Here is a 24,793-nt window from a genome sequence, read left to right on the forward strand (position 1 = left end):
CCATTTATATTGGTATTATAAATTTACTCATTCAGGACAAATATTTCAGATTCCCTATGGGAATCAACATCTATATCATCTGATGGCCAAGCAGGCATCAGTTTTTAGTGATGAGACAAAGTCTCTTAGTGCATTGGCACTGCCGGTGGCTCCAGTTAGCCTACGCAGTGGCCTCCACGGTATGCACTGGCCAGCGTATTGGTAGGTGTGCTAGGTACCAACTGATGAGCCCACCCTAGCACACGAGGGCGAAACGCTGGCAACCAAGAATGAGTTAGCTGGAAAATTTATAATGTCCAATAACGGACCATTTATATTGGTCACATATATAGCGAACACAGGCGTTTTGCGCACGTTGTAGTTTGTCGTTAAGAGTAGTAGTCAGGTCGTTGTACACGGCGTCACAGTAGTCGAAGTGAGGCAATACCAGAGTGCAAATAAGGCGTTCTTTTAATATTCGAGAAAATATGTTGCGGAATCTTCTAAGTGAGTTAAGTGTCGCAAATACTTTCCTGGAGATGCTGGTAACCTGCTGCTTCCAACAAAGATGTTCGTCTATCATAACGCCGAGATCTTTGACAGATTCACTGAAATCAATGGGTGAATTTTTTAGGTAGAGTTTTGGTAAAGTGAATTTGCTTATAGTTTTTGAACAAAGCCGAGGATGTGAAATTATTATAGCTTGAGATTTTACGTTATTTAATCTAAGTCCATGCATGTCAGTCCAGTTACAGATTTCTTGTAAGTCTCTATTGAAATTTTTAATTTCGTCGGTTAGTCTTTCCAGTTCACAGTGCAAGTATAACTGTATATCGTCAGCGTACATGTGGTGTCTGCAGCTGTTTACCGACAACGTAATATCATTTATATAGATAGAAAATAGAAGCGGTCCTAGGACAGACCCCTGTGGAACACCAACCTCTACGGTTCGCCAGTATGAATATTCATTGTTGTTGTTTCTTACACACTGCAGACGACCGCGGAGGTATGAATTCATCCAATGAATACTGTTTGTCGAGAACTGGAGTTTAAATAGTTTGGAAAGTAGTATGTCTATGTCAACAGAGTCGAAAGCTTTAGAGAAATCAAGAAGAGCTAGTATGGTAACTTGTCTTTTGTCCATCGCATTGCGAATGTCATCTGTAACCTTAAGTAGTGCAGTACTAGTGCTGTGGTTACGTTGAAAACCAGACTGGTGTTCGTCAAGAATATCGTGTATTTGCAAGTAGTTGGAGACTTGTTTGTGTACAATGAATTCTAGGGCTTTTGAAAGGACCGATAATATGCTCACAGGTCTATAGTCAGTTACGTCTTCAGGCGGTGATTTTTTAGCGAGCGGGACGACAACGGCAGCTTTCCATAAGGAGGGATACGTGCCAGTCATTAGTGAGTGGTTAAATGTGTGAGTTATAGTAGGTAAAATTATGTCAATTATTGTTTTAATAAGTTCTATTTCTATGTTGTCTATCCCTTTGGACTTCGATTTTATTCTAAATATGGCTTGTTTAACTTGCGAGGGTGTCACATGTGAAAAGTAGAATTTTTCTCTGTCAGGTGCAGGGGAGTTGTAATTGCTGTATAGTGTTCTATGTTTCCTTTCTCTGTCAATGGTATGTCCAGGAGTGGTAAAATATGTATTGAGGGAGTCCAGGGATACGTCAATAGGATGGTCGTCTCTTTGTTTACCTATTCCCATGTGTCTTAGTTCTTTCCAAGCCATAGCAGGTCTAGTATTTTGATTTAGCAGGGTATGTGCATGTCTAATTCTAGCGTTGCGTACTGACTGCGATGTTTTATTTCGTAGCCGTTTAAATGCGTCAAAATTGTCTTGTGTCGGTTGTCGCTTAAACTTTCTATGTGCGGCATCTCGTCTTGCCATTAATTCATTTAGCTCTAAGTTTAGCCACAGTGTTGAGGCTCGCGTTACCCGTACTGTTTTCGGCGGGGCGTGTCGATCATAGAGCGCTGTCAGATATTCGTTAAATATGTTTACTTTAATGTCAATGTCGTCAACTGTTAGTATATGGTGCCATGGAACATCTAGTGCGTCTTCAGTGAACATACTGTAGTCAATTTTAGAGAGATCTCTGAATGTAATAGTCCTTGGTTTTGTCTTTCGGGTCTTTAAGGAGTAGGATATGTATATTAGGTCATGAGCTGAAATTCCTGGTACAGATGTCTGTCCGTGTTGTAGTACTTTGTCTGTATTCTTGACAATCATTAAGTCGATTGTCGTGTGTGACGTGGCGGTGTGGTGAGTAGGGAGTGTTTCCAAAATGCTCATATCGCAAGATGTAGTCACGTTTAAAAGCTGCCGACATTCGGCATTGTTGTTTCCGGTGTCTGTGTTAAAGTCGCCCATGACAATTACATGTTCATATTGCGGGAGTACGCGTAACAAAGCATTTTCTACGTCTTCCAAATGTCCAATCGCAGGTGGCTTGTACACCACACAGACAGCACATTTCTGATGTGCTACGATTATTTCCAAGAGCAGGAACTCCGGTCTTCTATTGTATTCGCTATCTGAACATGCAATTATCCTAGGCTTTAAACTGGTTTTGACTATCGCTGCTACACCTCCTCCCCTCTTTCCAGCTCTGTCGTTCCGAAGTAAACAGTAGCCAGGTATGTTAAAAGTCTTCGAAGGGATCAGATCATGAAGCCAGGTTTCAGTGAGAGGGCAAACATCAAATACGTCCGGAACAAGTTCTTTAAATTCGTGGAAATGGGCAGACAATGAATGTACATTTAGATGGGCTATATGGAGACCTTTCGGGAAAGAGGAAACTTTAGCTAGGAGCAGGTCTCTAGTTGAGTGAGAAGGAAGGGGGGGTAATTCCAGGAGGGGTCAGTGGACAGTTGTCACAAGGTCGTGTTCTGCTTGTGGAGAGTGGAGGGGTGAGTGAGGCCTTGAACGGGATTGTGGCTGGGAAGGAATGTCCGGTACTGTCAGAGGAGAGTAACCCATTAGTGCTCATTGCCACCTTATGAAAAAGTAATAATTATGCGAATGAGATAATCTAACTAAAGTGAGCTAATCTAATTACCTTATGAAAAATTAATAATTATGTGAATGAAATAATCTAAGTACAGTGAGCTAATCTAATTAAATTACACTAAGGTGGTATTTAAATAAAATGAAATATAGTAAATAGAGATCAGAACAGTCAAGTGAATTGTCCGTTTAGTTGATATCTCTATCCTCCGGTAAGTCACACAGCCGGTTAATGCGCAGTTTGCCCCCATCGGGTTTCTTAATGATGATATTGCCGTCTGCAGTCCAACAGTTCACTACATGGAAACGGTGAATGGCAGCCTTCAGTATGGAAAGTCTAGCGGACGTGAGATCTTCGCGGATGGTAACATGAGTGCCCTTTAGTCTCCTTTTGTTACGGAATACTTCTCGTCGTGTACGATAGGAAGTAAACTTGACAATGATAGGCCGAGTTTTCCCTACTGATTTAGGCCCAACACAGTGGCTTCTATCAATATCATTGATGTTTATATTCACGCCTATATCTCTGAAGACGTTTACAACAAGTTCATCAGTATTTTCTTGTGAGCTCTCCTGCACTCCAAAGATTCTAAGATTATTTCTCCTACTATATTGTTCGAGAGAGTCGCTTCTAGCTTCGAATTCTGACCTAAGTGCCTGGATTTCCTTGTCCCGACACTCAAGTTTGTTCTTTAAATCCGCTACAAGTTCAGCATTGAACTGGAGAGATTTCTCTAGTTCCTTAACGACAAGTGTGGTCACTCGCTCCGATATCGCCTCTATAATTCTGTCCAGAAACTTACCCGAGCTGAGAGTCTCATTCAGGATCCTCGTGACGGTCTCTTCCACGAGGTTGGCACTACCGTTCGCTTCCTTGCTGTTGCGCTTGTTACTCCTGGTCATCTTGTTTTACAATGAAATATTTTAATGAACTGATAAAAATATGACCACAACAGGGAGACACTTTCACTTTAAACACTTTCAGACTATGTTTGCACACTTTAACACAACGTTTGATATATGTTACTAGGAAATAACACCTGCTAATTCACTTTGACTGAGGAGCTGATCTCACGCACGTCCGTCAGCCATGATATTTTTAGTATGAGAAGTCTCATGTCTATTTAATAATGTTAATTATTGTTCACGTTAATTTAGTCCTATTTCCTTGATTTTGTGATTTTTAATTTTAGGTTGGCGTAGTTGGCCGTACAGGAGCAGGCAAATCCTCGCTCATCATTGCCCTCTTCCGCCTTGCCAATGTAGAAGGCTCAATTCTCATTGACAATGTGGACACTGGTTCTATTGGACTCCATGACCTCAGGAAGAAGATCGCTGTTATTCCTCAGGAACCTGTACTTTTCTCTGCCACTCTGCGGTATAATTTAGATCCCTTTGATGAATTTCCAGATGAATTACTGTGGAAAGCTCTGGAAGATGTAAGTTATTTTTACTAATAGGGAATCCATTTCCAATTTGCATTCCAGGCATATATTTGCAAGCATATTTACTAACCATCAATTTCTTCTTTTATATGCAAATTTCATTCATTCATAACCCAGCATTACTTGCTACACGTGTATGTGTGCCATGACTCGCTAGCAAGTGCAGCACTTTTCCAATGTATTAACTACATGGTGGCGCACGTTAAGTCACCCGATTGAATCTTGATCCTACAAGTATACTATTGGGGCAATAGCTTTCAAATTGTGCGCTCAATGTCGTGCAGTTCATGGAAATTACTCCAGATGTTGTTACGAGTTCATCGCTTCCGTTTTGAGTCCGCCATTTCAGTTTGCCGCGATGGCGGACAAAGAACGGTTGACTGTTGCACAAAAGACGAAGACTGTGTTACTGTTCACGGCGATGAACAGTGTTACATTGACACAGAGAAGGTTTCGTGCTCATTTCGGCACACGGTGTGCTCCCAGCCCACAGACAATACACAGATTACATCACAAATTTGCAGGTACTTGGATCTGTTTTGGAGTGTAAACGGCCACATGCAGGTACCGTAAGTTCGCCGCAAAACATTAAAGCAGTTCGAGTGGCTTTGACTAGTAGTCCAAGTAAATCAACAAGAAAAGCCAGTTGGGAATTTCACGGTGATCTGTACAAAGAATTATTCAATCCGAGCTTCGCTTGTCTCCATACAAGATGACTGTGGCGCATAAGCTTACTGCGAGAGAGAAGGAGCGGAGACTACAGTTTGCATGGTGGGCAATCGAGCAAAACCAAGAGGCAGTGCTACGCAACACATGGTTTTTGGACGAAGCTTATTTTTACGTGAACGGTGTTGTGAACAAACAAAACGTTCGATTTTGGGCACGTTAACCTCCGCGAATAATCCACATGAACGACACCTACGGGGAGAAAGTGTGCGTGTGGGTCGCGATTTCAAGTCATGGAATCATCGGTCCGTTTTCCTTTGATGCTACAGTAACTGGTGAACGCTATTTAGACATGCTGTGAAACCAGACCTTTCCTCAACTCATGGCCACAGGTCTTCCATTGCACACACAATGGTTAATGCAGGATGGAGCACGCCCCCATACTGCCAACGTTGTGCTTGATTTCCTACACGAAAGACTTGGCCTTAGGGTATTGTCAAACAGATTTCCAGAACGTTATGAAGAAGGATGAATGTGGCTGCCTCACAGCCCGGACATTAACCCATGTGACTTCTTCCTTTGGGGGTTCCTTTTAGAGAAGGTGTACCACAGAAAACCCAAAAATGCAGTGCAACTTAGGGCCACCATTGTGGAGTTATGCCATGTCATTCCAGGAGATTTTTGTCGGAGAGTCGTCACAAATGCACGTGTGCGACTAGAAGAAATTGTAAAGCAAAACGGCAATCATATTGAACATGTGATTCATTAGATTGTATTTCCAAGCTGTATTTTTTACTTCTACATCAATAAATTACAAATCTTGTCAACAACAAATGTGTTATTCATGAAACAAATCAGGTGACTTATCGTGCGCCACCCTGTATGTATGGTATGCTCGTAGTGAAGAGGAAATGTATTTATAGAATATCTAAATTAATCAAGTTCTTTAGGAACATCAGGTCTTATATATAAGCATGTTTTAAGTAGGAAATGTATGTCACAGTAGATAGAAACATCTTCACATCTTGGTTAACCCTAGAACTCAAGATAGTTAGAGTATATTAGGTAGGCCATTCTTGCTCACAGTGCTCTCATTGGTCGACCGTTCATGATGTAGACTGGAGGGCTAGAAGCGTGCGCCTGCATGCAGCATAAACCTCAGTAATTAGGAAAAATAAGTTCAATTTCTAATAAATAATTAAAAGGTTGGCCTTATTATACATGGTAATAAAATTGTACTCTAAACACTACCTGCAATCAATCATATAATACTGTAGTCAGATAATAGAAGAAACACTCAGTATTTACATCTTAAAGGCTGACTGTAAGAACAATACATGCATAGGAATACTGGATTAGTTGTTGGTTTAATTGTATTTGGAATTCACGTTTTGATGACTTACGAAGATGTTGAAAAGCTGAAGCCATCAACAGTCAACTCTCCACTGAATAGTTCTTCATAGCATCTATTAGATGTTTTTTGTTGAGGTGATGGATTCTAATAAAAGTCCTAGTTCTGACGAACAGACAGATAATATTCTCATCAAGTTCAGGAAATTTTGATTCATATTATAGAAGTCAAAGTTTGCATCACTCTTTCACATTTATAAATATAAAGCCTGTGAAAACTGCCAAATAGTACCTCCAATTGCCTGCTAGTAAAAGAAGTCAAATTCTGTCACAAACTACAGAAGGGGATGGATTGCTTTGAAAAGAACTCCTAGGCCATGGACATGTGGAAAACATTATCCAAGCAGTCTTGATTTAATATGGCAGTTAAAATATAAGACATACTTGCATTTTTCACATCTTCAAAATGTCCCAAGAGAGAGTTAATAGAAATTACAAATCTAGTCTGAAACAGAAGAAATGTTTTCCATTTACCAACCCTCACTTCTGTAATTACCTCCAGAAAGCATTTCAGAGTATTTTCCTGGCTTCTTAAATTTAAACCATATCCACTCCTAAGGGGAGTCTTTTCATCTTTGGGTCCCTAGAGTTCAATACATTAAAGGTGTCATTGACTAGTTCCATGAAGTTGCTTTCAGTGTCCTTGTTCAACATATACCGCACTGCCAGAGCTGTGTGGCTGGAAAATAACTGCGCATTCATTCTGACTTGCTGACGTGATCTGCCAGTTACTCTCAGATGAGCCTCATTAATATGGTGTGTCAGTTGATAGGTCCCCTGTTTGAGTTTGTTATAGGTGTTGTATTGTCTTCTTCTGAAACTCTGAACCATCAGCTAACTTCAAACCTTCATCTAAAAAGTGGTTTCTCATTACTTTCAATAGGTGGGGTACATCACAGAATGCCTACACCTTCCTTTTATCATCCACTGGGTTGGTTAAAAACATTTTGTCCTTGTTTACATTAGTTCACTCCACACTTTGACATTCCTCCACCCCTCCCATATCACAAGTTATTGCAACAACATGAATATCACAAGCCTCAAGTTTACTAATTATGTTTCTTAACAACTCTGAGGTCATTGTCATGTCAAGGTCATAAAAAAATGGGTTGCTTTCATGCAGCATGCAGCAAAGAGTCCTCGAACCATCACTACCTGGACATTGCTGTAAGGACCTAGTATGTGGTTATCAGATGAATCGTATGAAATTTGCCTGTCTGTATTCATTTCATCAAATTTCAAAACTGCAATCTTTTCAGACTCCTAATTTACTGCTCTGGCTTTCAACAGATATAGCACCTCTGTTCAAATTTTGGGTCTACATTTAAACCACCGAATCCATGTTTGTAAGGTTTAATGGCATGATAAAGGAATGTTCTGGTTCCTCAAATAATCATATGCTTTTTGGGAAAATGATCTCAGTGACAAAGCATATAGATCATTCAGTTATTCAGCTAATTATGTTTAAAATATTTGCTAAATAATTTAATGAGTACTCTCATATCGTAGAAGATATTTTGACATAATACTGTATTTCTTCTGATGGGTATTCTGTTTTTACAGGTGGAGCTTAAAGGAGCCATAGAGAGTCTAGACTGGAAGATCACTGATAGGGGCAGTAACCTGAGTGTGGGACAGAGACAGCTGGTGTGTCTAGCTAGAGCTATCCTGAGAAACTCGCGTATTCTGGTCCTGGATGAGGCTACTGCTAATATGGATCTAGAGTAAGGGTTTACATATAAATATACACTTCTGCCCAGAAAGCAGGCACCCTGTATTCTTATTAGTCTCCAGGAGTTACTTCCCGTGTTGAATATATGAGGAGCATTCAATATATAATGCAACACATTTTATTTCTCTGCCAATTTTGGTTTTCAAGAATTGGAATTTCGTTTGGGACATCTTTGAATACTCCCACTTCATCTTGTACAGTTTCATTCATTTCTGATAGGTGGCAGTGCTATAACTAGCCTTCAAAATGGCATCTGTAATGGAGGTGCGTACCAAACAGAGCAGTTACTGAGTTTCTTTTGACGGAAAACCAGGGCAACATCGATCTTCAAAGGCATTTACAGAATGTCTACGGAGACCTGACAGTGGACAGAAGTACGGTGAGCTTTCTCTATGACAATGCAAGACCTCACACAAGTCTGTGCACCCGACAGGAGCTCACAAAACTTCAGTGGACTGTACTTCCTCATCCAGCCTACAGCTTGGATCTTGTGCCTTCTGACTTCCACCTGTTTGGCCCAATGAAGGATGCACTCCGCGGGAAGCCCTACGTGGATGATGAGGAAGTTATCGATGCAGCATGATGTTGGCTCAAACATTGAGCAGTCAAGTGGTACCATGCAGGCATACAGGCCCTCACATAATGGTGGCATAAGGCCATAGCATTAAACGGAGATTATGGTGAAAATTAGGGTATTGTAGCAACCTGCTTTTAGGAAAAAGGAAAGTGTTGCATTGCATATTGAACTCCCTTCATACATCCACTAACAATTCAAACAATCCCTGTCATACAGCTTTAATTTCTACCACAACACAAAGAAAAGTGAGCATACTATAATACCTTGCAAAACTACAGACTGCAGACTGCCAAGCACTACATGGATTTGCGCCATCTCCCGTGTCCAAGATAATTGGCGTCAAAGAAAACTCCAGTCAGGTTCAGGGTAAATATAGGTTAAATTTAATTTTTTAATCCTTGTTTTTATTTTCACGTGCATTCCAGATGATTCAGATACCCAAGTACGCATTTCTTCGATCCAAAAACCATATTGATGGACGTCTCCACCAAACGTTCAATAGTGATGTCGGTTATCATAAATTGTATGTATGTTCAGTCCGTCAGCGATTCCGCTGGTGGGATCCTCAACAGCTCTGCCATCAGCTGTCATAGATGGCCTAGGCATCATTGAAGAGGCATACTAGGGAAATGAGGAGTGACGTAGCTTCCCGTTGCTGTCCTCACCGAGCCAGATTTGCTATTACATATCAGTCTGCCAAGCCCACTGAAATGCATACACCAACCGACCCTATGAGCAACATTTTCACACCATTCAAAGCAGGAACTGGCTGCATAAGGATTGGCATTACTAGCATTGCTCATACCTCAGTCACTTTCATATTGTCAAAGCCAAGGATAAAGTAACAAAATTGCTCTAGACTATACCAGAAAACATAGTGCACTGTAAACACTAGGTCCTGCCAGCAAAGGCATTATCATAAACTGGGCTACCTTAATTCTAACTTACGTACGATTCCATCTAACTATGCGTGATATTAAATTATGCTTTATTTACTAATATTTATTCACGAAAAGGAAATATGGATAAATTGTAAAGTATCTGCTTGTAAATCCCAAAATTAATCAATTGATTCTGATTACAGTCTTCAAATTATTTGTATATAATCATCAGTCGTCGTATGAATTAATATAATTGTCATTGAAATGGATAGCTGCTTCATGTTTGTCTAACATTACACAAGAAAATAAAAGAAATAAGTTATTTACAAATTTGCGTGAGTTAAATCCAGTTAAATTAATTGTTCAGTTTTGCTCATACAAAACATTCTTCATTTTATCGTAAGTTCATCTTTGATTTCAAGGACAATGACTTTCGTTGTTCATATTAAACTTTTCATAAACTTGGCTTAGAGAATAAGATCAGTTTTGTAGCATTCATGGGCTACAATTCATTAAATATTAAAATATTACAAGTGATTAGCATTGCATTAAAATATCTATTATGTTTCAAAATCAAATAAACATATAAATAACCAAATAACTTCTCAGTTGAATTGGAAATCCAATGTATGACCTTATGAAGTTCAACTTTAAGTATAGGGATTACCATGGATGAAGATTTGAAATGACTATCAACCTCTCAATATTATTAATAAGATGTATTAATGACTATACATGCCGATAAATGCCTGCCATACTTGCTACCGCTATCAAATGCAGCCTATAAATAGGTATCTAATGTTGAAACATTCATTTAAACAAATAATCATGCATATTAGGGTTTATTTTGATGATCGATTCCTGCCATATTTTTCATAAGCATCATATTATGCTGCCATTTATTATGTGATATGGATTATCTACCAACAAAACATCTTTATTGCTTCAATAAATATTAATGATCCACATCTACGCCAATATTTTATTCTTTCTCTTCTCATATTTCAACGTTTCAATTATATCCTCGCAGCATTAACATCTTTTCTCAATTCTTTCCTTCCTATCTTCATACAACATCATCTCATATCTCTATTCTCATATTTCACTTCATATCTAACGTAACACATTTGTATATTCATCTTATATAATCCACATTGATGCAAAAAATTCTCTTCATCTTTAAAATAAATAAATCTCCAGATCAATATTTACATTTACAATAGCAACATGTATTCCGTCCATTTGTATATCCATATCTAACCTTATCTCACTCATTTATGGCAACAGGTAACCTATGTTTGTTAAATACGATATCCTACGGCATTCTATTCTTAACACGTTGAATGCCAGGACACATAGCAAGAAATGTCCTGATGGCCAAACATTTTTCCTTCTATGCATGTAGTAAATAAGCAGTAAAGCAAAATTCGGAGTGATATTTCAACTAAGTGTTCAATGTACGTACGAAATACAATAAAAATTCCCAGCACCCCGAGATACTGCCGAGGCCCCACAGAAAAGTTCACTGCATGATTTTGCCTAGACAGCCAGAGCGGTACAGTCTAGCAGTACCAGAAGCTTGCATTGCTTGATAGTACACATTGTAGATAACAGAGCAAGCCACGATTTCTTTACTAGTGCTTAGGACTACAATCACAAGGCACTCATTGTTTTACAGTAATTTGTGTGTGAAATACTTGCGAGATATTTCTAAGTTATTTTACCAGTGAACGGAGAGGTTTGTTATAAAAATGAAACTGTTTTCTTCTCGAACTCGTAAGTTAATGATGCTAGCCATTCAGTATGAGAATTCTGGTAAGAAGTGTCCATATCAAACTGATCTATTACGTTTCGCAACACAAAAATTCTTCACCAAGTTATATTTGAAATATATTTATTAGCTATTTACTCGTTGTGAAATGCTCAATGGTAATGTAAAATGTTGTCAATGAATGTTGTCAATTTAGAAAATGCAAATACGCTAATGTTTACGCTATATTAATTGCGATAAGCGTAGAAATCAGCTCAGGCATGGGTGAAACAATTTGCAATGAATCAGTGTGGCCTATTGATTAGGTAAGCATAAGCTTGGGGTGAAAATGGGAAATCACAGAAAACCATAACCAGGTTTCCCGACAGTAGGATTAAAACTCACAATCTCCAAAATCTTGAACTTGCTAGATAGCTAACCCGGCATACTGATTGGACAAATACTCACAAATTGCCATTAAAAGGAGGTTGGATTAATAAAAAATAAAGACTATATTTCGGAAAACAAGTACGCCAGGATTTTCTCCGGGGCCATAGCGGTACGCTAACGTGGTGAATTCAAGAGTTCAGCGGTCCACCAGCCCGGCAGGTAAAGTCATATAGCAACACATGTTAGCGGTACTTTGTACCGCTGTGGCCTCATGAGACACTCACTCAGCGGTAGAATGTACCGCTCTGGCAGCCAACGTGTTAAATTATTTCACACGTTATGGCATGATATACCGTATTTCCCGGCATAATCGTCGCCACTGCGTAATCGTCGCATCCTTTATTTTCAATACAAAAATCGGACTTTAAACATTTAATTGCATAATCGTCGCACGTCCAAATTTTGTTCACCAATCTGGTTAAAAGGTAAATGGAATTGCAATGTAAGTTGCACATGAATTCGCATTTTAAATACGTGTATGGTTTATGGGCAATTTGGCAACACTGTCACATTTGCGAGATGTTGCCCAACGTATAAATAAATAATACCGGTATATGTACGACGCATGGCTTACCGGTAGGCTATCAGCAGTTTGACAACGTGGTCACGAGACAGTGTACAATTTATTCACCACCTACATATTATGAGTTCTCATTTGAAATACGTATGGCTGTATCGGCAACGTCGCCAGGAAATACCGGTATCAACACACACTTGTCTTCTAGTAGACAGGTTTTCAGGTTGGAAAAACATTCGCCGAATTGTTGCGAAATCACGTCACGATGTCACAGAGGTTAGAAATACAACATGGCGCGCATCGGACGATGTCACAGCTAGCTAAGCGATGCTGCCAACTTAGGAGTTAGTTTCAAGACCAGGCTAGTGAAAAGATTATTGGTCTGGCTTGGTTAGGGGCAGGGGGCAACAAAGGCCTCTAGCAACCCACACACATCACAAGGTACGACGCGATTAATAACCCTGTGACTAATTCAAATGTACCCGGCGCACGCTGTAACTATTTTAAACCGTGTGATTTTCTCATTTTCAACGAAACTGGCACGCTCATACTATATATAACTGTATCAAAATATTGCGATCATGATATACGGGATGAAAATAAAAAGCATGACTTATAGGCCATTTCGTTTCACTCTTCCTTACATCTTGTAGTAATTGGAAAACCTTCAAGGTCAGTTCTCTCATTGCAAATGAATGATATACGTGAATATTACGGCAATAACCTTTATTTTGGTAAAGATTCCATAGACCCTTCGCAAACGATAGGTTAGAGATCCAACATTGTGCGGCTCAGTGAATAATTATGAATTTTGTTTTAGACTTAATTATTTTGATGTATAAACGCAAGTATTACGTGCATCTTAAATTTATATAAAATACAATTTAGTTCTAAATAATTTTTTTGAGTAATACAAATACTGGTATTAAAAATTCTTTGTATAATGGTCGCACCCTACTATTTTTTCGAAAATTTTGGTATAAAAAGTGTGACGATTATGCTGGGAAATACAGTATTATAACTGATTGATATTGTAGAAATCACACTACCATATAATATAGTTATTTCCCAAATTGAATATGATCGTATTTTCTTAAGAAGACTGCCTAATTCCTTCCTTAAAACAACACACTATTGAGTCACTTGCAGGAAAATAGCTTAGATTGATATGTCTCGAAGATATAAACGATCTATCACATGATAATCAAAATACAAACAATCTACAATGCATTAAAACTATGGAATTCAATTGATATTACTCTGAAACTTATCTTATTCTCTGCCTGCCGGGATTGTGTTAATTCTGTTTAGTCCCCAGTTTCATTGGTCAGCCTCGTTGTTCCGCCGCCAATCATTGGGATTTCCTCGGTTATCCGGACAGCTCCCCCATATTCTTTACAGGTCCATGATGTAGGTGTCTTGCGCAATTGGAAAATATGAAATCATAGATGAGATTAGTGAAAACACATTGACAAATGCAAAACCTTCTTATATGATAATGGTCTTAAGTATTGGCTTAGATAGATATTTATGTTTCTTTAATTCTATGCAGACTACCAATATGTCTGCTTTAGCTTTATGTATTTATCTCAACTGTAATTGTTAGTTGTATTTGTTTGGCTAAAATTGTGAATTCTAGTCGAATTTTTCTTCTTATAAGTCAAGGCCTGTTCAATGTTCTTTTCTTATGATTTGGCTAGGTGAGTCTTGCCCTGCTTTTTCGTATTCAATGAAATTCTTTTAATGTTAATATTAAAATTATATGTATTTTACACATATAAGCATATAATATCTCTTCTTCTTTAGTTGATATTGTAACCTTGATGTATTTCCTTGTGAATCGCTCTTCTTTCAGCTAACTTGTTTGCGCTTTTTCTTTCAATGTGCATTCAATTCGATTTTATTTTTCCAAGTGTTGGAGTTAACAATTCGACTATTACTTTGTCTCGCTCATGGCCACTAGGATTCTGATCATAACTGTTCTGTGCAATTCCATGTTTCCTTGATGTTTTAACATCTTATGCGTATTATTTAATTTCATTAGCAGTAATCGCATGCAGTTTGACTCCCCGTACTTGCTCACAGAACAATGAAATGGCACAGATTTCTGCTAGCCATTATGTCATTACAAATCCTCCTAGAAGGTAAGGTGAAGTCTCATAAAGCAAATGAATTTTAGTATGGCACAGCGAATGGTCTAGATCTTGCATCTCAGTGAATTTAAGCCTGACTGTGAAGTCTATTAAAAATATGCTAGAATTACACGGATAAATCAGTTTCATTGAAAATTACGTGTCCACTGGGATATTTTATATGAAAGATGAGACCGAACCATTAACCACCTCAAACACACACTTCCTCTCTCCCTTTCCCTTTTTATTTTCCAAGCCTTGGTGATATAATAACAATTATGTTAAATTAAGACCCAATAGAGAGAAAACTTCTTTAATTTTATTTCAGAACTGATGCTTTGATACAAAAGACAATTAGAAGGAAGTTTCAAGAATGCACAGTGTTGACAATTGCTCATAGATTGAACACTATCATGGACTCCGATAAGGTGCTAGTCATGGAAGGAGGAACAGTAGTGGTAAGTTGATAGTGACTGATCTCATCATAGAGTATTCAAATGGACTGGATCATTGTGGAAAAATCATTTCCCAGTAAAATTTGAAGTACAATGGGATTTTCATACCTTTTGTAAGTAAAGGTCTTTCTTAACTTTTAATATGTGTGGAAGTAATGCAGTTTTCATACAACTGATGAAGGTAAAGGATTTCTCAGTGTTAGATGAGCTAGAGTGGTCAGTTCATTGCACAGTCATCTTGGTGCCTGAAGATTACCATAGACTTTATTTATTTATTTTTGTTTTTGGATGAATGAGCATGAATGTTGCATTTCTCCAGAAATTGTATTCTTACTTCCAGATTTCTCAAATGCTTGACAAGGAACTGAAACTATCTTGGGTGAACTGTAAACAGTAGAATAAATTCTGATGTTTAGAGTCATTATTTGAGTGTTTTGTTGATATCCATGAATCATTGCCTGAGCACATCTCATCAGGGAATACTGGTACCATATAGGAATACACAGCTATCATGAGTTCTATATTTCTTAGTTTCTGATTCCTTTCTTTTATTTAAATAATTTATACTTTGGCCAACATGTCTATTTTACTCCAATGCAGATTCTTTATTGGCTTTGAGAAATATTTTCAGAGTAAGTTATTTTCAGCTAGTTGACTACATTTGTTTTGTTTTAGGTCTCTTATTATCTGCTAACTTTGCAAATTAGTACCTTATTATTATTAACCTTCCAAGTGCCAAGTGTTTTTCTCTAAATTCCAGGCTAATTACTGAGGCAATACACAGAGATTAAAAAAAACAAAACATTGTCACTCTTAGAAAGATATACATTTGACCTGTGGTATACCATTTTACTCAAAAAATCATATTTTACATGATGTAAGTACAAGATAATTAATTTACACATCCGGTGAGTATCAGACGATCAGAATGTTGAAAAACTAACCACATTTTTGTTATTCACATTTTCATGTTAACCACTAATGAAAAACACACCTATTTTTAAAAATTACTATACACAAAACACACAGAATATTTTTTAAGTTTTCAGAATATACAGTTCACTCAGTGTAAATACAGGAAGAAAAGTACAAAATAACTAAAATTCCAACCTACACACAGTTTCATCATCCACCTGGCACTACTCAATCATCATTGGAGAGTTTCCTTTTCTTGCCAGGCCTTATAGGTATACAGAAATGCTGCAGTTCATGGTAGCAAAAAATTTATTTTCAGGATTCAAACCCACAGTGTCAAGATGGGGAAAGTCACATACCCAAATTAGAAGGCCCCACTGTTGGGCTTGCTTAGTTTATCAATAGGTAGGATACATTCTAAAATATTATACTAAATTTATTCATTATATGCTTCTGAAGGAAGAATCTACTTGGTCCACTCTTCAGTACAATATTAGGAAAAACACTTTATATTATGGATACATAAGGGGAAAAGCATTTTCTGTTATTATACCAGTACATGTTTCGACATCTATTGGGTCACCCTCAGCTGGTTCACAGTCACATTTACATTCATCAAAGACATTCCATAAAATAATTTGAAACCTATTACTGTTTAAAATAGATGATGTGTTGCAAGAAAATATACATTAAAATGAGGTACTACAATATAAAAAACACTTGTGATATGTCTTAATACTAAACACATTTTCATGTAAGTTATTGTGAATTGTGAAATATCAATCCTGATATCCTCTGTTTTTTAAGTTTACTGTTTTTAATACATATTATTGCTTGAATGAACTTGAGATTGCCCCATTGCATTCCTATGATGTTGCAAAATTGTAGATGTTTTCTTATTGATGGACCGGTATTCAAGTTAGATTGAAGGAGACTCCTTGTTTCTCTTGTGTTTAACTTGGGACTAAGCTTATGTTGTGAAATGCCAGACACAGAAATATAATTTTTTGGCTTAACTTGTTGATATTCTATTTGGAGTCTAAAAAGAGAAATAAATAAAACATTTGTGAGTGGAAGAAAAAGCAGATTTTATACTGTTGAAAATCAAATGAATTGCTGGTATTTACTCCTACATCCTTCAGACCCTTCTAAGTGGGCTTTGTCCTTGTTCTCTCACATCATGTCGACGCTGGACTAATCGCTTCTAGGCAATGAGGGCGAGCTGTTATTGTGGCGAGGAGGGGAAGGAAGGAGAACGAGGAGTGGTGGGCGAGCGATCGCTTGTCCATGACTTGTAAAGAATGTTTTGTTTCAGGATTGAACCCACAGTGTTAAGATTGGGAAAGTATAAACTGGATAATAAGGATTGAACATATAATGAAATACAAGGTCAAATATTCAAGTCTAAGTGCTGGTACGATTCCCTCATTTCATTCCATAGCAAACAAGTTCTTTTTTTTTTCAGTTGAAGGAAATTAAAGCTATAATTTTACAGGCAATCTGAACCAGAAGGGTATATTTTTTGTTTTGAATATTTCTCATATATCTCTCGCTCATTAATTTAATTTGCACTGGAGTCTAACTTTCTGGTTGAATGGTGAATGAAGTGACGTACAGTACAGAGGGCACCTGGTTTGATTTCTGGCTGGGTCATGGATTTTAGCCACAATTGGTTAATTCCTTTAGCTAGAGGCTGAGTGTTTGTGGGTCTGAATACAAATCTTCATTTACATTTAACACATTACTCTACTGACCACCACAGAAACATGCAATCTATATATGTAAAATAACATGTCCTGACTGACTGACTGACTGACTGACTGACTGACTGACTGACTGACTGACTGACTGACTGACTGACTGACTGACTGAGTGATTCATCATCGCCGAGCCAAAATTTCCGAACATAAAGAAATTAAATTTTGGGGATACATTAATATTACAATGTGGGTATTCGCTAAGGGACGATTTTTGGATATACTGTCGCTAAGGGGGTGAAAAGGGAGGGAGAATTTTAAAAATGAGTGTATCTATATCTCAAAACTTAACAGTTTGAAGACGTGAAAATTGGTATTTGGAATCTCCTTTAAAAATAAGGAAACATGTGTTTTTGTTTTTGGAAAATACCATCAAGGGGGGAGAGAAAAGGTGAAAAAGTGGTTGAATACCTTTTATGAGGTTACTTATATCTCAAAAACTGAAGATGTTACACTCATGCAAATTGGTATTGAAATGTCCTTTAAAAATAAAGAAATACATATTTTTTTTTTTGTTTTGGAAATTTACTTAAAGGGGAGAAAAACAGGAGTAACAAATGGGGTGAATTTTTGAAACGAGTATATCTACTGTATATCTTAAGAATGTATTCATATGCACTGGACTTACTATGAATCTTGTTCAGAGAGTTATTTTTTAACATAGTGCTGCACAATATCTCACGTGGTATGTACTTTTACAAGACCGTACTTGTCTTTACATTGTTTAATTTATTCGGTATTTTGTGTTTTAATTTTTCTTTAGGCTGATGATGACCTAGTACTAGGTCGAAACTAGTCCCTAATCATTTATGTAATTTAAACTATTTGCATTTTGTATTGAAAAGGTGGACCCAAATAATATATTAATTTACTCTATTGTACTCTACATGTTCCCGTTCAAAAGTTGTTGAACTTTGACCCCTTTAGAGGCTACTTTAGTTTCTGAGCAATATTTTGAATTAACTCTTATAACTATAAACTATCTTTAAAATGAAAGTATCGTATCATGTTATATGTATAAGGAATATAACAGCATGGGTTCAACCCTGATTGCTGTTCCTTCTCGGTACCTTCAGACGTTGTTGAAACTTCTGAGGGACTGTTTTATTTTTTGTTCTCTGCATTAGGGTCACAATGGTCTTGAAACTCACTTGAGGTGAGGAATCAATGACCCAGGCTGGAAGGCATAACTGAGTAGGGTTGACATTGTAATCTTTTGCCCTTGTTTGCTTTATCCAAAATTTGTACCTATCCACCATCTGGAAATTTAGTTTTCACCCTCTTTGGTGACTGTGTGTATGAGGAGCTGCTGCTTTTGTGATGTTTCGTATATCAAAATCTATAACACACATGCTTTGGTTCTCCAATCAGCAACAAAAACATCTCATATACTAAGATGATATTCCCTTGTAAGTAGAGGAAATGTGAACTTGCATAACAAATTTTGTGTGCTTCCAGGAGTATGACCATCCCTATGTGCTGCTTCAAAACAAGGACAGTTACTTCTCCAAGTTAGTAAAAGATACTGGTACAGGAATGGAAGAGAAACTATGCACAGTGGCACAAGAGGTAATGGTTCTTAATTTGTAGCTCTGTTTTCCAGTTCCTTAAATATTAATCCATGCTTATGAAATAAAAGGACCTTTCTCAGTTTGGCAAAATTAAACTCTTTTCTGCAGAATTGCCACATTTTCTACACAATACAAATTCCACCAACCATTTTATTAAAAATCTTTGTTGTTTTGTGGTAAGTTTTAGATGTACAGTAGCTTTTACTACAAATTACTTCATTTCAGGGACTTAACTTTTGACCTTATTCAAAGTCACCCTCAGCCTCCAAATAAAACAGAAGAAACATGCTAAGTTTTTGTTACATATGATAGGTACAGACTCCGTTTCTAGTATTACAAACTATGGTACATTAAAAAAAGAAAAGAAAAAGAAAACCAACTGGACATACCTTCTGCAGTGTGAAGATTTGACATCAACGCAAGGTACTGACAAAGGAAAATTGGGTACCGCTAGCAGAAATAAACTACAGAGTGGAGGAAGTGTCCAATATATATTTATCACAGAGTTTATAACTGCTAAGGTCTTCAGTCTGCTGAAACTAATTTTGAATAAATAAATTTACAAACCACCTGAAAAGGAAAACAGAGTTGACAGTGAAAAGTATGTCTTCCTTCTTAACAAACTCCTAACAAATTAGACACATCCAACGTATCTTTAATGCCTTCACTAACAGTATTTGAATAAGTAAGACTTGTTTATGTAATTTTATGTCAGTTAATGTGTAACTGAGGTAATATTTTATAAATAGTTCTTGTTCATTTGTGCATGAAAATGAGTTTTGCATTGTACATTGTATAAAGGACCAAAAACTCGTAGGTGTATGAGAACTCTCGTACATATTGCAACCTATGTTTATTAGCCGAAGAAAATAAAATAACAAAAAGATGCTCTTTACTAGGGAACAGTTACAAGAAAGGTTAACAAGTGGCTGAAATGACCTCATGTGATGGGACATCAGTCTTTTAAAAATACATTTTAAATGACAATTATGGCAAGAGAATGCTAGTGTGAAGCCAAAAGTGCTCAAACAAGTCCATGCATTCATTGCTGTGCTTTGTTATTGTCTCTTCTGCATGCATGGTATATTAATATTTTCTTGTTAAAATTAAAGATAAGACATGAATGAAAACATACATGTAACTTATAAATTAATATCTTAATTAAAAATGTGTTTTCTATAAGAAATAGTGCTAAAGGGTAAAAACATACGCATAACATATAAATGAATATCTTCATTAAAAATGTGTTTTTCTATACGAAATAGTGCTAAAGAGTAAATACAATGTGGTGCCAATAAAAAATGGAACAGAACAAAATTGACACATGTAATGCAAAAAATTGTTGCATTTTTAAAATCAGGACATTTAATTTTTTGAAGTGACCTGATTCTCCATGCTGATGTCAGTAGCTATAGCTGAGTATTATCAACCAGGACACAGTCAATGCCTAAAGATACTGAGAAAGACTTTACTCACAAGGTCAGTGATGCTGAAATCGCATTTTCTGACTCGCTGAGCTCAATCAGATCTTTGAAGATCTGTGCAATTGCTGCTGTGAAGTATAAACTCGCATTACATAGAAATAAGATTAGCACTTATGACACCAAATGCTCAATGTTAATATTTTTTCCCCTTCTCTTTCAGGCTTTCCAGAGGGCAAATAATTCTCATGAGATCTCTACTTCAGAATCAACCAAGCTGTGAAGGTTCAATTGTTTCCTCAGATACTGATGTTCCTAAGAGATTTCTTTCATTCCTACTACCTGTGTCTTCCACTAGGTATAAGTTAAATAGTACATCTATCTACTTAACTCCATTTCTTCTGTTATGTTATACTTTTGAGAGATCCATCTTTATTCCATAGTACTACATCATTTGACCTGTTGACAACTCTTGATGATTTTTACATTTGTCCATTAGAACATGCCTGATATGTCTCAATGTCATTTATGACTGTAATAGTATGGAGGCTGCTGAGGTATTATGGGTACCATCATTCATGACAATCAGTGGTTAAAAATACTGTGAAAGACTCACTTTCAAACTCGATGAAGAAAATAATGGAAAACTACCAAACTCCTTCATCATCATTATCATCATCATCATTGTCCATTTCCCTCTTCCAGCTCCTGCTGGATTGGGATGTTTATGCCACCTTTCCATCTTTCTCTAGCCAACCACCATTGTTCCTCCTTAATTATGTTCCAATCCACAATCCAGGTTTCTTCTAGTAGGTAAAACTATTCTTGATCGTTTTCAACCACCTTAGTCTGGGTCTTCCTCTTGCCGTACTTCCTTCAATCTATAGCTCATTCCATGTTAAGAAAACAGTATTGCTCTTATGAACCTACAAGGAGTGAACACGCACCCTCTGAGACACCCATATTTCATCGTGATTAAGTGATATTATTCTGTACTTTGTAATGTATTATGAAAAACAGATGAAAAGGATGAGGCATTTTTGCTCGTGAGTTATTAAAATAAGTAAATAACATTTTCTTTTTTATAAATATATTTGTGAGGAGGAATCACAATGGCAGGAACAGCCATTGCTTTATTGCCTTCCTTCATTTTCCTTCTTTGTTGCTCTGGTACAAGCCTCATGTAGTCCCTCACTCTGTGAACTGCCGGCAACTCACTTCTGTAGTGAAGTTATCTACAGTATTAATTTGTTGCATGTGTGTTTTTAAGCTTTAAATCAGTGCGTGTGTTGAGGGTGTGTGTTGAGTGAGAGTTGGTTGTATACTGCATAGTATTTGTAGGTGTTCTATTATTTTTATACTGTACAGAAGTTCTTACTGAAGATTTTGATGTGATGTTCAGAGATTCATCATGGCATAACTTGTATTGATAAAAAATTGCCCGATGTTTTATTTGTGCTTGGTTTTGTTATTTAGCTGTTCTTTCTTCTTAAACGCATTTGAATTTTACCACCTTTTTTTTTTTTACGACCACATTTAATTTTTACTATTGTTTTAGTGAGCGATACAACAGCACAGTAGTACCCTGCGTTGCCTAGGAAAACTTATTAAATGCAATTAAGTGCATCTCTCACCCCTTGAGCCCATAAAGAATATTATTTTTCTACTTTCTCCCCCAATTTGCCTTAAACTTGGATGCTGAGATTTTTTATGTGCGGCAGTTTGCCTCTGATTCTGTACAAACCAAAAATAGCCCTTGTAAATCCCCGTCTCCTTTAGTTCATAAAAATAATTTGCAGCTTAGTTTCTTCCGCTTTTTATCTTGAAATTAAATACTGAATTTCACAAATTTACGTGCCACCGTTTTTCCGTGATGGTGTTCAGCAGAGTCGTTTGATATGCCAACTCTGTTGTCATAAGAGCAATACTGTTTTCATAACATGGAATGAACTATAGGTTTCCATTATCACCTTCACCATCCTTCCCTCTTCCATCCTCTTAACATGTCCAAACTATCTAAGTTTATCCCCCTCCATTCTGTTCTAAAGCTTTTCGACTCCCGATTTCCTTCCTGATGACCTCACTTCTTACTCTGTCCTTTCTTGTCTTTCTTCTCATACTTATTACAAATTTCATTTCACTGACTTAGATTTCATTCTTCTGTCTTTTTTTCAGTGTCTAGGTCTCTGCTGCATACGTCAGTATTGGGCAGTAGTACAGTACATCTTATACATAACCTCTTTATACTTTATTGGTACTTCTTTCCCCAACACCAGGTTTCTCACACTCTGGTAGAACACATTTCTCTGTGGAACTCTCTTACTGATCTCCATGTCCATCCCTGCATCAGTTTGCTTCCCAAATACTTGAAGCTCTCCACAATTTGAAGGTTTTGTGCCTTTATGCTCATAATTTATTTTCTTCTCTAGTCAACGCCATTGTCTTACTCTTTTCCACACTGATTTTCACTCCATAATTTTCAACAATCCCACTTAAAATATCGAGTTGACCTTGTACTTCCTCTGTTTCCTCACCACACCACAATATCATCTGCAAACAATATTTTTTTTTTGCTAGGGGCTTTACGTCGCACCGACACAGATAGGTCTTATGGCGACGATGGGATAGGAAAGGCCTAGGAGTTGGAAGGAAGCGGCCGTGGCCTTAATTAAGGTACAGCCCCAGCATTTGCCTGGTGTGAAAATGGGAAACCACGGAAAACCATCTTCAGGGCTGCCGATAGTGGGATTCGAACCTACTATCTCCCGGATGCAAGCTCACAGCCGCGCGCAGCAAACAGTATTACCTTCAGCTCTCTGTACTCATATTTTACCTTTCTCTCCTTTCCAGCAGTGATGGATACTGTAGGATGATAAGTTTAATGTCAACCGAGCAAGTGGTTGTGCGGTTTGCATCACGTAGCTGTTAGTTTGCATTCGGGAGATAGTGGGTTTGAATCTCAATGTCAGTGTTTTCCCATTTTCACACCAGGCTGTGCCTTAATTAAGGCTACAGCCACTTCCTTCCCACTCCTAGCCCTGTCCTACCCTATCGTTGCCATAAAACCTACTCTATCTGAGTTGGTGTAACATAAAGCAAATAGTAATTTTATAAATTTTTTATATCTTTGGAAGTCCTGGAGAAGTAAAAATAATACCTCGTCTCGAATTGATGAAGCTACTGGTTCTGCCATATTGGAACTGAAAAAGTTATCTTCATCATCACTTAATTTTTTTCCCATTTGATGTGTATTGATTACTAGAATGTACAGTATTTCAGGAAGTAAATTATGATTTAAAATTACATTTTGTAAAAAGTAATGATTACAAATAAAAATTACTAAGAAAGTATTTGTTATATATTACTTTTATTCAATTACTTTCCAACTCTGAAAATATTCTTGATTGATGAGGTAGATTCACACAAGACATAATAATATATAAACACTTTGACCTGTTACAGTCAAATACTCTATTAGTACCATGTTTGCTGCTCACCATATATACGCCTGATGATTTTTATAATATGCAATACCAAAGAACATGATTATTCACAGCTATTACAAAGAACATTACATCATGACATTAAATTTTAAATGATTTCTTTGATGCATTTGGCACACTTAGTTCATCATCATTTCCACTTAAGCAAATGTAGTCAGCTGGGGGAAAATACGGTCTCTCTCCATGTTTTGTCTCAAAAAGTGACATTGTCACTTGCAGTTGCAGTCTGAATCCTAGCCAATACATGTGGAATTTTTCAATTTTTTAATACTATCAATCTACATAAGGAAACATCATTTAGTGATACATACATCCACCAGAATGCAGCAGAAATTTAATTCTATATGCTCTTTAGCAGAAAGAGGTCAGACTATTTCAATTTGTCAAGAAAGAACTATGTTTTCCAGTGACAACTTATTAAATGTAATAAATATTTTCCAGTCTGTCAGACACACAACAAAGAATGACATGTTTCGTTCTACAAGAACATCCCCAGATCCTATCAAATCACTTAAATTATGTGCATATATGTACAGTATAGTTTACGTAGGGTAAACTTGTCAATGATATGGAGTTAGGTGATAAAATGAACCATATGTGAGCAAAAAATGTT

General features: G+C 37.1%; 1 protein-coding gene across 1 annotated transcript in view; it reads left to right on the forward strand.

Moving 5' to 3' along the window:
• The window catches only part of LOC136866830 (ATP-binding cassette sub-family C member 4-like), a 291,743-nt gene extending 270,757 nt beyond the window's left edge, over positions 1–20,986 (forward strand). The window contains exons 24-28 of the mRNA XM_068226857.1: positions 4,192–4,437; positions 8,083–8,243; positions 14,887–15,016; positions 19,144–19,254; positions 20,901–20,986. Coding sequence (XP_068082958.1) covers positions 4,192–4,437; positions 8,083–8,243; positions 14,887–15,016; positions 19,144–19,254; positions 20,901–20,960 — 708 coding nt within the window. The 3' untranslated portion in view covers positions 20,961–20,986. The remainder of the gene's footprint in view (positions 1–4,191; positions 4,438–8,082; positions 8,244–14,886; positions 15,017–19,143; positions 19,255–20,900) is intronic.
• The last annotated feature ends 3,807 nt before the right edge of the window (positions 20,987–24,793 follow it).

The sequence above is a fragment of the Anabrus simplex genome, chromosome 3 (genome assembly GCF_040414725.1).
Source record: "Anabrus simplex isolate iqAnaSimp1 chromosome 3, ASM4041472v1, whole genome shotgun sequence".
Taxonomy (NCBI): Eukaryota; Metazoa; Arthropoda; class Insecta; order Orthoptera; family Tettigoniidae; genus Anabrus; species Anabrus simplex.